This window comes from Poecilia mexicana, unplaced genomic scaffold (genome assembly GCF_051168715.1).
Source record: "Poecilia mexicana isolate PSO_F unplaced genomic scaffold, ASM5116871v1 scaffold_1, whole genome shotgun sequence".
Classification (NCBI taxonomy): Eukaryota; Metazoa; Chordata; class Actinopteri; order Cyprinodontiformes; family Poeciliidae; genus Poecilia; species Poecilia mexicana.
This window is the reverse complement of record NW_028263370.1, coordinates 19,989,748-20,005,802: the sequence shown is the minus strand read 5'-3', so window position 1 is coordinate 20,005,802 and position 16,055 is coordinate 19,989,748. Positions and strand designations below refer to the sequence as shown.

Genomic DNA, 16,055 nt, shown 5'->3' with positions numbered 1-16,055 from the left:
ACCAATAGTAAAGACAGAAGTGTGTTCAGACAGAAGAGGTTTAGGTAAAGTGGATAAAAGTATAAAAAGGTTCAAGCCAGTGTTTATACCTAAAATCTTAAGATGCCTGTTGGAAAGCTGAGGATGAAGATACATTTTCTTATTAATATGGATACTTTTTCAGTGGAACATAACTCATCTGTAATTAAGATGAGTTAGTGCACAAATTTCAGGAAAAAGCCCACAACACTAAATATAACAAACATAATTTAATACTTTAATCCACTTAAAAACACATGTAAGTCTAACAGCTCGGTTAGCATGTTTGCTAGCTTTCTGTGTGTTAGCTTCCTTGATACTACCATAAAATTGTGTAGTGGCTTTTGGTTGATTTTTATTATATATTGTTTCAAATTTAAGTGCAAATATACTGAATAAGGTCATGTTAGATGCCTTCAGCCTAGATAAAAATCTTACTATGCAACCCAAAATTCTAGCATGACTGACTGTTTCATATGCACATTAAACCATCATATCTTTTTGCTGCTCAATGATCCACTCAAGTTGAGACAGCAGTTTATTATCTGCACAAAATACAGCAGCAATTCAGTCGTGGACAAAGATCTTGTGGATAATTAGCATGAGCTCTGTTCTGATTCATCGGTATTTTCTAACATATTGAAGTTGATCCGATAAATAAAACTGGTAACAACCGATATTTATTTCTATATTGTTGCCATTTTTGTTAAGGGGACGATGTTGGTTATGTGGTATTGGTTTGGTCATGTGACAGTGATAATGATGCAGAGCAGGATTGTGGGATGTTTAACTGAAACAGAAAAACAGTGGTGAAGTCAGTGGGGTGGTCTTTTTTCAAGGAGTTAAAATCTTGTAATTTTAACTCCAATATTATATAGGTAAATATTGGTTAGCGCCATAACAGAAATTTTTATATAGGACATCAATACGGACCCACATTTTTATATTGGTGCAATGCATTCCTAAATAATATGTTATATTAATGCAACAGTAATATTACATTAGTTTTGTGGATTAATAAAAGCTAAAAAAAAAAAAAAACATCAAAAGATTCTAAAATTATTTTAAATTAGGAATCAAAATACTCATTTTGTCTGTCACTTTTATAGCTTTTATATGTTAAAACATTGTACAACAAACGTGAACAATAAAATAATAAAACCCTGTGAAAGTTATCAGGACATTTTCGCAACCCAAATTGTACACAGTAACGTACCTGCACTAAATACCACAGCAATTCAGTTGTTGTGGATAGAGTAGAGATATTGTACATCAGTTTTACCTGGAAAACAGCAAAACAGTTAGCAACTAGCTTAGCTGAACACGTTAATATAAAATCGAACAAAATACAATAAAATCCAACAGTAACTGCCAGCAAAACATGGCGAAAACAACAGAATGAGCATAATACACAACATAATATAGCTAGCTGCAAGCTGTAACATGACTCAAATGTTATATTTTGTCTACACTCATTCGCAAACACGTTACCTCGTTTTGTGAAGTCCTGCTGTACAATGTAGGTACAACCAGCGACAGCAGATGGCGCTGTTTCTTCCCAATTCAGTGGGATTAACTGTATACATATATCAAAAATACAAATATTGTTAGTAGTTAGTAGGTTTTGTCTACTAACACTATAGATTATTCCAAGGTCATCTTACTAAGTTAAGTTTTTGCTGTTATCTTTACAGCTTCAGATCGGGACCAACGGCTGTTCCACAGAAATGACGGCTCTTATGCGGCTTAACGCGTAGAATTAAGAAGCCATTTACTCCACAGTGCCACCTGCTGGACACTTTGAAACCAGCTTCGGACAAACAAAGGGAATAATGGTGACTCCACTTTGGATAAAACCATTTTCAATAAGTCAAAGCTGAAATTGAATTATGATTAAAGCAAGACATGTTTAAAGTGTTGCTTTAAACATGTAAACAGAAAGTGAACCAGCTTATAGTTTTTTTTTTTAATTCTAATACTCCTTGTAACAGATTTGTTTGACTTGCAGTTGAGCTGTTCAGGATAAAAACATCACATTATTTTGAGAAATATGTTTTCAAATTATTTATTTACAACACAAAATGCTAATATTTCAACAGAGGTGTTTGAGAGCTACACTGTATTACTACTTTACATACATTAAATCGCACTGCACCTTTCAGGAAACAGTAAAAACAAACTGACAAACAGTTTCCAGTAGTTTTTTTATATTTACATCCAAACAATCTGAAGTCATTTTGACTTTCTGAAGTCGAATATTTCTTTCAGCATTCACTAAAAGCAAGAACTAAAATTCAGATTTCTACAACAGAAACATTTACAATCAGCTCTGGCATTCAACATAAGTGAAGATTATGAACAGTGGTTTATTCATTCTGTTATTGCAATAGGACAGATTACTAAAGGAGCCGCGTTCTGCCCTGACTTATTGGTGCAGGGGCTGAAGAACGGATGGATGGTGTCTTTAAAACTGTCTGTGTAAGTAAAGATGACCAGTTTGGCCTCCACGTTGTAGAAGGACACCAGTCCTTTCTCGCAGTCTATATAGATGCCGACCCGCGACGGTCTGGTGGCGACTGTCAGGCTGGTGGATGGATCCGTTCTGAAGGCGTAGTCGGTCCGATCCCGCAGGCTGAGGAACCAGTAGCCGTGGGCGGGGCTCACTGGGATTTTACCCTTTCTAATGACGGACCGGCTCGCTACGCCCAGGTCCCAGTCGGTTTTACTGCCCACATCCACCTGGAAGAGGACAGACAGGAAAACATGACTGTTACATGTCAGGTGATCAGTTCTGCTCAAGCTAAAGTCAAGAAGTGAGAAATTAATTAAAAACATTCAACGCGAATGTGGTTCATTATATCTTGATTTTTTTCTGTCTTTGCAGGTTTTGTAGTATTGATGGTGATGCATTTTAAGATGTGAAGCTTTTCCAGACTTTATGAAAATACTGAAGGTAGTTAAGGAAATCCTGACAGACTGCCTCTAAAAAGAGAAGGAAGAGGAAGGTTTTGTTCAGACTGAACACATTCTACATGTTTTTTTCACATGAGAAGGTGAAATCTGTTTTAACTCAAACGTTCAGAGGAGGTTCTGAGTTTTACTATGTAGTTAAACATTTATTTAAGGAATTAAACCTCAATAAATGTAACCAAAGAGCTCAGATAAATTCCTAGGATGTAGTAAAGTTGTTGCAGGTTGATGGTCCCCAGTTCTGCATGCATGGATTCTTTCTGGGTGCATCTTCCTGTAGAAATCTAAAAAGTTCCTATCCTATCCTTTCCTTTTCTATTCTATTAAGTGCCATTAATTGGCTGTTACCCCCAAGAGCAGACAAGAGATAAGAAGGACTGGGGATGTTTCTACAATCATGCCAAGATGTTTTCCATTATTCATATTAAAGTATTTTCAGTGTTTGAATTATTAAAATGGACAGTTATGGGTGTTTATTGAGAGGATTTCAAGTATTTGCAGGTTACTGGTAGTTTAAATCTACTGCTGTATTCAGTGAACGTATTTGCCGCCCCTCCTACCTCCCAGTAATGGCGTCCTGAGGTGAATCCCTGATGGGCCATCACACACACCACGCGGTCAAACCGCTCTGGGTTGTCTGGAACCAGCTGATGGCGGTCGCCGCACTGGACCTGCTTCCCATCCGGTGAGATGATGAGGCGGGGGTGAGCTGTGCCGGGGTCCAGGGTGATGTCCTCTGCAGGTTAAACACATTCACGATTAATTCCTCTTTATAAAATACTAAATGAACAGCAAGTCTTTTACCAACCCTTACCTGCATATTCCTGAATCCTTCTTATCCCTGCAAAGAAAAACAAAATTATTCATTTTTCAGTATTTTTAAATAGTTCAGTAAAAGGTCAAAGGCTTACTTGGGATTGGCCGAGGGAGCGGCGGAGCTGGTGACGGTTGCTGTTTGCCTGCAAACAAAACAAGAAAAGAGGAGTTGAGTTTCCTTAAATATGTTAATATATAAACATATAATCCATGCATTTTATTTCTTAAGTAAAATATAATATCCAAGAATGTAATTTTATAGATATAAACATGTTATCTGCAAAAAAAAGGTGCATATCTTTGAATTGGGAGCATGTTTACAGTGGATAAAGCAGTTACTGTTTAATTTGCCAATGGAAAAAATATACTGCTCAAAAAAATAAAGGGAACATTTCACTTTAATTTTGTGTGTGGCTCCAAATCCAGGCCTCCATTGGTTAATAAATTTGATTTCCATTGATGATTTTTGTGTGATTTTGTTGTCAGCACATTCAACTTTGTACAGAACAAAGTATTCAATGAGAATATTTCATTCATTCAGATCTAGGATGTGTTATTTGAGTGTTCCCTTTATTTTTCTGAGCAGTGTATTAGATATCAGAAGTGGGTAAAGTAAGAGTAGAACTACTTCTGCATATTTTTACTCAAGTAATAAGTAGCTGTCCAAAAAATTAACTGATCAAAAAATACTCCTACTTTTTTAAAATTAGATGTAACTAGTTACTACCCAACTCTGTATATTAGGAATCCAAACAACTTTTTGAGAAAATTTTGGATCCTTTCATTCACTTTTGAGGATTTAGACCTAAAATAATGCTGAGTTATTCCTGTTGTTTTGAGAAGCCATGTTTTTGTTTTATTTAGCTTTTTTTGTTTTTTTTTGGGGGGGGGGATTGTTTTCTCATTTCCCCAAATTGGAATAGTTGTTCCCCAAAATGGGCTTACAGGTTTATGTTACTGCCATGTAGTAATTATGAAAGAAGCTTGTTCAGATTAGTACATGATTGTATTTCCAAAGTGAAAAATCTCAATAAAAATATTTTGGTAAAAAGAAAAAAAAAAATCAGAGTTTTCCTGGTAAATGTTTCCCTGGTTGTGAACTTACAGGGTTCTGGCAGGTTCAGCATGTCCAGCTGGAGACGTTCCACCATCTGACTGACGGTCCTGAGAATCCCTTCAGAGGTGGACTGAGACGACACGGACACGTTGGACCAGTCCTTCGCCTGTGGGGGCGAGGACAAGGCAGGGAATGTCTGTGAAAAGAAAACGCCAAAGAGTTTCCTTTGGTCAGTCGGCTAGCAGAAAACATTCTGAAAATGTTTTTCTTCACAGAGGAAAAAAGGATTCAGAAAAACAACTGCAGGGCATCCATGGTGGAATTTGAGTTATGCTGGGGTTCACACTGGTTTTGGAAGGTACTTTGGTTTCCAGCACAAGTTTCATCACAAATAATATTTTCCTGATTAATGTTTTTTCTTCACTGGCAAGAATTTTTGCAGTGGTGTCAGAACCCCAGAGCATCACTGAGCCACCACCGTGCTTTACTATAGTCAAGGAGTTCTTTTTAGGATATTAATTATTTTAATTCCTCCACATACAGCAGTTTTGTACAGCAGAAAATTAGGGCCACTGAAATAAAAAAAGAATTCTGATCATTTTTTTTCTCTCAAAATTCCAACTTTTCTATCCCTCAGAATTCTGTTCTTTTTTTCTCAAAATTTGGACTCTTTTCCCCTCAAAATTAAAACTTTTTCCTTCAAAATTCAAAAATTTATTTCACTCAGAATTCTAAATTTTTCCCCATTAAAATTCAAACTATTTTTCTCAGAATTTGGACTTTTTTTCCTCTGAGGTCTGATTTTTTTTTTTACCTTGGAAAAAAGTCAGAATTAGAATTTTGAGGGGAAAAAAAAGCCAGAATCATTTACCAGCAGTTACTCTTATTGATTACGTCTCTTCCTCATGCATGCCTTTATTTACCATCCATCTCCGATCAGTCGGAGTATCTTGGTGTTTGTACACCAAGACACTCAACCCATATTTTTCCTGTTAATTTTTTTTATCGTATATGTTAAACATTTCCTCACCCTAAAAAACTGCACATAATCTTCAGACACAGCCAGCTGGCTCAGAGTTGCACTCCTCTTCTTCAGTGCAGTGATCTCCTCCTCCAGCTCTTTCAGCAAACTCTGAGCTCTGCTCTCTGCTGTTAGGACAGTCATCTCTATCACCTGGTGGGAAGAGTCGAAATAATAAAAACAGGCAGTTCTGTAACCATCAGACATGTCTATTTTATTATAATTAATCTGTCAGATTATTTACCTCCAAGATTCTGGATTGGCAGTGCTCCACTGTAGAGATTAGCTTCGTCAAAGCACAAACAACTCCATCTGTCTCCATCTCCGCCGCAGCCTGAGTGAATCAGAAGTCTCCAGAAATTAGATTCAAGTAAGAGCAGCAAGTTAAACATATTTTTACTCAAGTAAAAGTAAAAAGTAGCCATCCAAGAATTTACTCAAGTAAGAGTAGAAATGTATTTGGTAAAAAGGCGACTCAAATACTGAGTAACTGATAAAATTATCATATTTAATACATAAAAATTACATAATCAGACGGACCAAAATATAAAGTTACGTGAAGATGTTGGTATTTTACAAAACAAAATGAAAACAATTCACATAAATAACATAAATGCTCAGGTAAAAGACAAAAAAAATAAATCCAAATCAGTTTCTTTCAATGTAAAACTTATGAAACTTTAACAAAAACTGCAGGTTTATGTCTGTACACTGCAAAAACACAAAATCTTACAAAGTAATTTTGATCTAGTTTCTAGTGAAAATATCAGCTAGCTGTAGCACTTTGAGCTAAAGTCACAGTAAATAAATGGTCGTTTGCATGCAGTAACTTCCGAACCACTAGGGGGCGCCCATGGACCACCAGTGGTTGATCATATATGATCAACACAAAGACTGCTTTTATCAGAGGCTATTTGTACATTTTGTAAAGACAAAGTTTAATTTTAGCGGACTTATTTATCTATTTGATACAAATCTGATTAGTCGTTCTAAAACATGACACTCAAATAATAAAATCGGAGAGCTTACCTTTATTTCCCGAATGGAGTTGCGTATTTCTTCCACTTTCCTCTCTCTCACGCAGATGAGCTCCTTCAACTCCATCTCATGGATTCCTAACTGCGACTGGAGACAAGAGAGAAAGTTTAAAATAAAAATAAAACCTTTTACATGTAAATAAAAAACAATCACAAAAAGAAATAATCCTACAGAGAAGCTGCACTGGATTTTTGAAGAAAGCTTTGGGTTTTTAAAAATTTACACTGAAAAAACAAAAAATATTACCAATTATTTTATGTCTAGTTTCTAGTACGAATATCTGAGTTCACTTGGAATAAAAGCAAAGCAATTTTTCAGCAAGATAGGAGCTTTTTTTTAAAAAAAATAAATGATTCCTCAATATTGATGGAAAAGTACTGGTTCCATTGGCAGATTATTGTATTTATTATAAGTAAAATAAGTAAAATAATCTGCCAATGGAACTAGTTTTTTATAAATTAATTTTAAGGAGTTATTGACTTAAAACAAGCTCCTATATCTTGCTGAAAAGTTACTTGTAAGTTATTTTTTTCTTATTTCAAGTCTACTGAGATATATGTACAAGAAAGCAGATCAAAAGTACTTGGTAACATTTTGTTTTTTTCCAGTGTAATCGATTTAGATTTAAAGTTGTGGTAAAGTTGTGCATTTGTAAAGCCTTATTGTTTGATACTGAGTTAGAAATCAGCATCTAACACACACATGAACACAGACACACACCTTCTTAATGTGCCACTCTCTTTGAGCCGGGGCGACGCTGTGTCCTCGGTGGTCTGCCGTCTCCACACACACACTGCACACACACATGTTGTCAGTGCGGCAGAAGAACTCCAGGCCTCTCATGTGGATGGGACACAGCGGCAGGTTGGAATGGCCGTCAGGGACACATTGAGCGGCGCCGCGCCTTTATTGGAGACAAAACACTTCATGACTCATAAATTCTCTGAAATCAGAGAAAACTGAAAGCTCACTGCAAAAACACAAGATCTTAACAAGTCATTTATATCTAGTTTCTAGTCCAAATATCTTAGTACAGTTGAAATAACTTACAAGTTAATTTTCAGGGAAATATATGAGCTTCTTTTAAGTCAATAATTCCTTACTATTGATGAAAAAGTCGTAGTTTCACTGGCAGATTATTGACATTTTTCCCATGTTACAAATTAATAATCTCCTAGTGGAACTAGAACTGGGTTGCTAGGTGACGGGCTGGGCTTGGCTGGCGTTGCTAGGTAACAACGCCAGTGGAACTAATACTTTTTCATCAATATTATGGAATTATTTACGGAAAACAGAAAAGCTACATATTGGCTTATTTCATGGGTACTAAGATACTTTCCCTAGAAACTAGACCAACATATTACTTGGTAAGATTTTGTGTTTTTGCAGTGTATGGAAATAATTAATCTTTTATGGAACTACAGTGTCTGACAGTGAATTGTAAACATAATTTTACCCCTCTTTTATGTTTTTTTCTTACTACAACAGCCCTAATGTGCCATTGTGCTGAAGAGATATTTGTTATCATAAAGTGATTTTTTCCCCTCAAAATGTATAAAGTTTTTCTAGCAAATCTTTTACTTAAAATAGAAAACAATCAAAAATTATTGAGGTTGATTGATGAAATAATTACACTGTGGAACATTTTTCTACCAGATCATCCAGCCCAACTTTAACATCTGCATTTTAACATGTGTTTCTTTAATTTTTGTGATTTCAGCTGTTTCAAACAGAGAGTAACATAGAGGAAAGTTCCAGAAAGGGATAAGTCACATGCGGGGCACCCCAGGGTTCAATCCTAGGGCCCCTTATTTAATATATGCTCCCATTAGCTCAGGTTATAACAGGAAATAAGTTGCCAAAGCTACGTGGATGATTCACAGTTCTACATTATGATGTCACCAGGTTACTCTGAACCCATCCAACCACTGAATAGATGCTTAGAACAGATAAATGTGTGGATGTGCCAAAACTTTCTCCAGCTGAACAGAAACAAAACTGAAGCTATTATCTTTGGACCTAAACAGGAGCGATCTAGAGTCTGTGCTCAGCTTCAGTTATTACAACTAAAAACCAGCGATCAGGCCCGAAACCTGGGAGTAGTGATGGACTCTGACCTGAACCTTCAAAGCCACATAAAGACAGTCACAAAGTTGGCCTTCTATCACCTGAAGAACATTTCCAGGATTAGATCAAGATCTAGAGAAACTGCACTTATCTTTAGTCACATTGATTACTTCAACAGTGTCTTCATAGGTCTGCCTAAAAAAATCAATCAGATCCAGAACGCTGCTGCTGGCGTTCTGACCAAAACCAGGAAGATAGAGCACATAACACCAGTTCTGAAGTCCTTACACTGTAGCTCAGAGAACAGACTTTAATATATTTATTTTTTAAAGGTTTTGTTGGCTCCAATGGCCTTTATTTGAAAGTAGTTTGACAGGAAGGAGGGCTATGAGAGACGAGGAAGCCATGCAGCAAATGTCACCCGGCCGGGAATCAAGCCTGTGACCACCAGCATGAGGACTAAGGCCTCAATACATGGGTTGTGCTTTGCCCCTGCGCCACCACAGCACCCCAACTTTAATATATTTCTGTTATTTTACTGAACAGCTTAGCACCACAATACAGTAAAGATCTGCTGTCGTCATAGCAACCTTCCAGACCTCTCAGGTGTTCTGGTTCTGCTCTGCATCCCCAGAACCAGAACCAAACACAGAGAAGCAGCATTCAGCTTCTATGCACCATAAATCTTGAACAAATTTCCAGAAAACTGCAAAACAGGCAAAATACTGACTTCCTTTAAATCTAGACTAAACACCTGGTTAGAGTTCTTTTTAAAACATCATAAATGAAACATTTAATGATGGCACTCGACTAAATGAAATGTTTCAATTGTTGACTGTATGTTTTATGACTTTGTATTTTTGTGTTTTTATTATGTAAATGTCTTGTTGCTGAAATGTGCAATACAAATTAAATTTGATTTGATTTGATAATGGGTGCAAACCTGTACAGGTAATGTCCTGTACAGGACTCAGCATTGATCTCTCTGGAGGTGTGACTGAGTTACCTGAGAGGAGGGGAGTAAGGTGGCGGTAGGTCGTGGTTGTTCTGCGTCTGGAAGCCCTGGTGAGGCGAAGGCGGCGTCAGCCCCTGGAAACGTGCCATCATTTCTACCAGGAGACGCTCTGGCATCTCCCCCGGTCTCGCTGGTGGAGACGGGCCTGAATGTTGGGCCCGCAAGCCGAGATGTTCCCCTCCTCCTCCGGCTCCCCCAGCAGACTGTGACACCTGCTTGAACTGTTCGGTGATTTCCTTCAAGGTTCGGTTTATCTGGAGCTCTGGCCGCTTGCTGAAGGACTCTTTGCACAGCGGACACTGGTAAGCCTTGGCAGCCTGGCCTCTTCCTCTGCTGTCCCAGTAGGAAGAGAGGCAGGACTGGCAGAAGCTGTGGCCGCACGGGGTGGAGACTGGGTTGTTGAACATTTCCAGACATATCGAGCAGGTGAACTGGTCTTCAGAGAGAAAGGCAGAGGGAAGAGCCATGGCCGCTTTTCCTGAATAAAATACACTATGATTAGATGGAAAGACTAAACAAGCAAACATAAACAGGATGAATCATTTAAACGTATTTCACATGTGGGGGACCTCTAGGTTCAATCCTAGGACCCCTTATCTTTAATATCTATATGCTCCCACTCTCTCAGACAATAAGCAATAAGATTCGCTACCATAGCTACGCAGGTGATAACGTCAGAACCTGGGTTGTTTTATGTTGTTTTGATTCTAGTTTATTATTGTTATTATTATTATTATTATTATTATTATTACTATATGTTTCTTAGTCTCTTTCTTTGATTAGATAAACCTTGTTCAGTTTGTCTTAATTTATTATGTTTATTTCTTCCTTGTGTCTAGTTATTCCTTGTTACTCCCTCACCCCATGTGCCACTTTCTGCCTCTCTCCCCTCACACCAGCAACCCGTTAGCTAATCTCAGTATTTAGCTCCCCTTTTCTTATGCCTCCTCACTGGTTTCTCCTGTTTTAATTTTGCTCCTTGTGCCTTTGTTTGTTCCTGATGTTTTTGTTCTACTCTGGCTCCCAGTGCTCTCATGGTTTTATGTTTTTACTTTTTAAATAAATCATCATCCACTCAACGTATCTGCTGCTCTGCATTTGGGCTTTCTTTAATGAACTCATCACCTAAGATGTGTTGCAATTTGAGATATTTTAACAGGTTCTATTTAAGTGGTTTCTTCAGTAATCAAACCTGGATGTGAGGGGTCAAATTAAACAAAAAAGAGGTTAGTAACAAGGTTGGATAGTTTTTTTTTTCTCTTTATAAATCACCATTTGAAACTTATTTTTGCCTTTGTCTGATATAAACAGTTTTTATGTGTCGTAGTTAAAGGTTGCGAGGTTGGGCAGGTTTTTGCACAGCATTCAGGTTCTGAGTTTGACTTTAGGTCTCCCTGCACGTGGGATGTTTTTCTCTGGGTTTTTTGCACGTTAGGTTATTGGCCTCTCTGCATGTGTAGACCAATACAGGTAGTGGCTAGATTAAAGAAATCTGTAATTGGGCGAACTTTTACACTGCACTGTAACTCAGGAAACGTCTTTGGAAAGACTTTTTCAGTCAGACTGCTTAAACATTTTCCCTAACTTCATAAGGAAGTCTATTTTTATCATATTACAAAACTGCTTCAGTTGATTATTTCCTCCTCTCACTGCCAACAAAACATTTTGGCTAAGCCGACGTCTGGATGTTTTGAATGATATAAAACAGAGTAAAAATAATGAAGGAGAGTAACATCAGAACGTTTCAAACATTCTCGCTCTAATCTGCAGCCTCATTAACTCCTTTGTTGTCGTCTTTAAAACTCGTGTCTTTGTGACGTCATGCAGGCTATTTTGGTCTCCGCCTGATAACATCTGCAGTCGTTGCTGCCAGTAACGTCACTGGTTAGTCAGCTATCACATGCCTGAGATCCGAAAAAAAGCCTCGCAGTCTCAAGCACGAACTCCTGGTGCCCAGATGTGACTTTCTGAATTACATAAATCTGTAATTATAGAGTTACAGATTTCCACTTCAAATGAACAAACAAACACGGATACTGGGCCTGTCGCAATAAACAAAAAAAATCAATTAATAGCATGATACATTAAAATGAGTGCAATAATTCCCATTTGGATGGATTATCGTTTTTCTCTTTTCTCTCTTTCTACCAAAAACTGGATGACAAAAGTCTTCAGTCTGCTGCTTAGGCCTTTTTCCGAAGTACAGGTTTGTTTACACAGACTTCATAATAAATTTTATTTGTTGTTTATTTATTTTGGATATTTAAAATGTCTTCCAGATCCAGTGTTAAATGTTCATTAGACTTTAAAGTCATTAAATTCAGAATGTGTGCTATGTTGTGTTGAAAAGTTACTTGTAAGTTAATTTTCTATTTTTTCTAGTGTACTGAGATATTTACACTCGAAACTAGACCAGTGGTGGCGAAACTTTTTGCCCTGGGGGCCAAAACTGGTAAATTTAAACAACAGGCAGGACACTTTTCACTAAATTAACAATGCAAAATTTGTTTGTGCTTTTTTTATATATTTTTTTTGTTCTACCTGCTTAACGATAAACTACATTTTTATGAAACTTGTATATTTCTAAACACCCAAAACATAAAAGAGCATCAGGCTATTTATTGCCTTATTAAAATAAAAACGGACAATTCACACATTTTTTGGGTCACTGGTCAAATAGTTACCATTCTTGATTTGTTGTCTGGGACCGAACAGAATCATCTCACGGGCCACAGATGGCCCCAAGGCCACACTTTGGACACCCCTGAACTAGACCAAAATGATAAGATTTTGTTTTTTGCAGTGTACAGTTTGCACACTTATTGATATTTTAGACTATTGTCTTACAGAATACATTCTATGTTCTTATTATATTACATTTTTCTCTGTTTATTTGCACTTTCAAGCACAGTATTGATTCAAATAGAGAGGCTTTTTCTCAAACGTTCTCTCCCAGGAGGAACTAACAGTTGAACCAGTAAGACCAGCTGCAGTGCAGGTAGCACCTGTTGGCTTGTGGCGAAGCTCAGGCTTCAGGTATGTAGCGCAGACTCAGCTGACTGCACTGATTGTTCATGTTCCTGTAACATGACTCAACACTTTCAGCGACTACAACGTGCAAAGAAACATGTTAACTCTGTACAAAAACATAAATCAGTCCAGCTGGAGAGCCAGTCTGAACGGAAAACTGATTTTATCTGAAGCTGCTAACCTTGACTGTTTTTGGAAACGTCACAAAGATAAATAATCTAAACATGAATAGACAAAAAAAAAAGAATCCACCCACAGAACACAGTCTAAAGGAATCACCACACTGTAAAAACACAAAATCTTACCAAGTATTTTTGGTCTAGTTTCTACTGTAGATGTCTTAGTACAAGTTAGTTTTTAAATAATACAAAACTTAAGTTTAAGGTAAATTTGCAGGAAGATTAAAAAAAAACTTGTTTTCACTAATTCCTTAAAGTCCTAGTTCAACTGACAGATTGTCACTTATAAAAAGACATTTTCCCATCTTAATAAGGGATCAATATTGAGGGATTATTGACGCAAAACAACCTGCTATATCTTCCTGACATGTTACTTCTACATTGGTTTATCTCTTTTCAAGTGCACTAAGATGTTTAAACTAGAAACTAAACAAAAATACTTAGTCAGATTTTGTGCTTTTGCAGTGGAAATGATATTTTTTGTCATTTGGTTTCACAGAACATTATCTTACTGTAAAAAAAAACAACTAAAGATATACTTTTGACTTTTTTAAAAATATGAACACTCATCCTGCTGCATTCATAGCTACTAGATGTAGATACATTTTAACAGCACAGAGCTATGAAAATGACAATTTTCCTGTGGAAAATAAATAAAAACACGGCTCAACTTTGTCTAAAGTAATATTGAAAATGAATTCAATGAAAGGTTATGCTTAAAATCTCCCACATAACTTTCCTTGATTCCTGGTCATTAGTTTTAATTGGTCAACAATTAAGGTAATTATCTGCCATTTTATTCCTTTACTTTGATTTTATGGGAGACGTAGCAGTAATGTGATCTGTTCAATAACATAAAACACACAGAGCATTAAGAGAGTAAATATTCCCACCTGTTCGCTCCAACTGTACCTCTGTCATTCAGTACTGGTTCAGTTTATTTTACATAAACTTTCTGTTTATCTGCCCCACTCCTTCACTTTAATAACAGAAAAGCTCAGATCATGTGGCTACATCTCCAGCCTGTTAGAGCTTGTCTTACCTTTTCTTGGCGACTAAAAACGTCCGATTTTCCTGCCCTTCAGTGGCCGTAAACGATGAAGTTCGGCTCCAAAATGTTCTAAATGAGAACTTAACCTTTTTCCTCTCGTGTCATTCTTCTCCTTCAGCGTGTGTTTAACCACTCCCTTCACCTGCTGAACGTCTCCAGCCCAACCTGCTGGACAGGTGAGACGACTCCACACTGCAGGTATGCGGTTTTCCAAACACTCTCTTATCCGTCTTCATATCTGCTTTCTGCATCCTAGCAAAGATGGAACAGACAGACACAGTTCGTTGCTTTTAGAGTCATGGCAAACTCTGAGCACGATACTTCAAATATATTGTAATGTGTTATTTTGTCATATTTTGTAAGCTATGTTCTGTAAATATAGAATGATGTACTGATATTATACAATATATATTCATGTAATGTATAAAAATGGCTGCCACTTTCCATACATTGCAATGTATTAAAAACAAATATATATGTATATGTACGTTTTAATATCCCATAATTTTAATTTTGAAATATTCACCATCATGTATTATGAGTTATATGGGAAAATGTAATGGTAATATATGTAAACATATCAATTTGTGGTAAATGTATTTTACATAGATGGAAAATTATATAGAAGCATAAAATATGTGTAAAGATTTATGAGCAATATATGGTAGAATATATTGAAAATATATGGAAATGTGTGTGATATATTCATAAAAAATGACAAGAGGAAGAAAAAAGGAAGAGAGACAGGATGAAAAGTTAGAAAAGACAGATAAAGTGAAAACACCCAGGAAGTCTGCTTCTACCTGCAAAAAGAGAGAAAAAAACGAGAACTGAGAAACCAGTGACAAATACATGATGCAGATTAATACAAGATGTATTCAGTGGCAATAGCAGCCTGGTGCATCCCTTCTTTCTGCTTTTAGTAAAAAAACCTCAGCTGAAACACAAGTTCCAGTGTTTAATTATTTTTGCGCATAGGTTCTCACCTTTATGTAGAGCCGCTGATGTTGAGCCATCTGCTACTGTATGGAACCACAAAGCTAACAAAAATCATCACAATTAGCACTAAGATTATAAGTTAGATTGTTTATTTTGTATTTAGAGGTTTCCTGTCTAAAGGTCTTTGTATTTGTGGCTTGAATGATTTAACTCTAGATGACCTCATTCGCATAAAATCACAAAAGACTTACTAGGACATAAGTGACTCACCATTCAATGAATGTAAGGCTGTGTGGTATTTCTTTATCGCAAAATATTAGAGCTGGGATTTGTTTTTCATAGTTCCATAGTCTCCACCTCAACATTGTTTTGAACTCTTTTTCTGTTCAGGTGGGGCCACACCTGCTTACGGGACAATATGAAACCTTTACAGGTTACACGGCACATTTATCATCACTTTGTCATAAAGAGTCACCATTACCAAAGTCATTGAGTCAAATTCACAAAATGTTACTCTCAACTGTCACCATGTTGAGGAGGGTGACCAGACGTCCCAGATTTCCAGGGACATTCCGCGTTTCAGGTGACCTGTCCCATCAGATACGGTTCCCCCACCGCCCAGGCAGCAAAATACGCGCGTGCTCGTTATGAGCACTGAGAAAGCATGAGCGTAGCAAGCACGCGCTTGTTCGGCGCGCTTGTCTGGGGAACTACGGACACCGTAAAAGTTCAAACAATATATTTCGCCAAAGTTGTCACACTTTCTTCACGTTTTTGCGTGAAACTAATAGTAATAATACTAAGTACTACTACTACTAATAATAAATACATACACACACACACATATATATATA

The 16,055-nt window shown here is 36.9% G+C and overlaps 1 protein-coding gene across 2 annotated transcripts; it reads right to left on the bottom strand.

Moving 5' to 3' along the window:
* Nucleotides 1-2,067: 2,067 nt before the first annotated feature.
* btr01 (bloodthirsty-related gene family, member 1) lies at nucleotides 2,068-14,385 on the bottom strand. Of its 2 annotated transcripts, XM_088006167.1 has the most exons (12): nucleotides 14,254-14,385; nucleotides 12,687-12,771; nucleotides 9,994-10,480; nucleotides 7,641-7,824; nucleotides 6,912-7,007; nucleotides 6,127-6,216; nucleotides 5,892-6,035; nucleotides 4,910-5,057; nucleotides 3,900-3,947; nucleotides 3,803-3,829; nucleotides 3,549-3,724; nucleotides 2,068-2,757 (listed from the first exon to the last, which is right to left on the bottom strand). In XM_088006167.1, exons 2-12 carry the CDS (start codon nucleotides 12,721-12,723, stop codon nucleotides 2,389-2,391), a joined length of 1,806 nt encoding a protein of 601 aa, XP_087862293.1. In that variant the 5' UTR covers nucleotides 12,724-12,771; nucleotides 14,254-14,385; the 3' UTR covers nucleotides 2,068-2,388. The 2 variants fall into 2 exon arrangements, with proteins under 2 accessions (XP_087862293.1, XP_014866961.2); XM_015011475.2 differs by lacking the exon at nucleotides 12,687-12,771.
* Between the last annotated feature and the right edge of the window lie 1,670 nt (nucleotides 14,386-16,055).

Bases quoted from the DNA above. Each gene is read 5' to 3' on its own strand.
- btr01 (XM_088006167.1), bottom strand. From the start codon at position 12,723: ATGATTCTGTTCGGTCCCAGACAACAAATCAAGAATG. The intron at 10,481-12,686 runs GTAACTATTTGA...TATTTTATTCAG, and splicing joins CAGACAACAAATCAAGAATG to GAAAAGCGGCCATGGCTCTT. The intron at 6,036-6,126 runs GTAAATAATCTG...TCTTCCCACCAG, and splicing joins GCCAATCCAGAATCTTGGAG to GTGATAGAGATGACTGTCCT.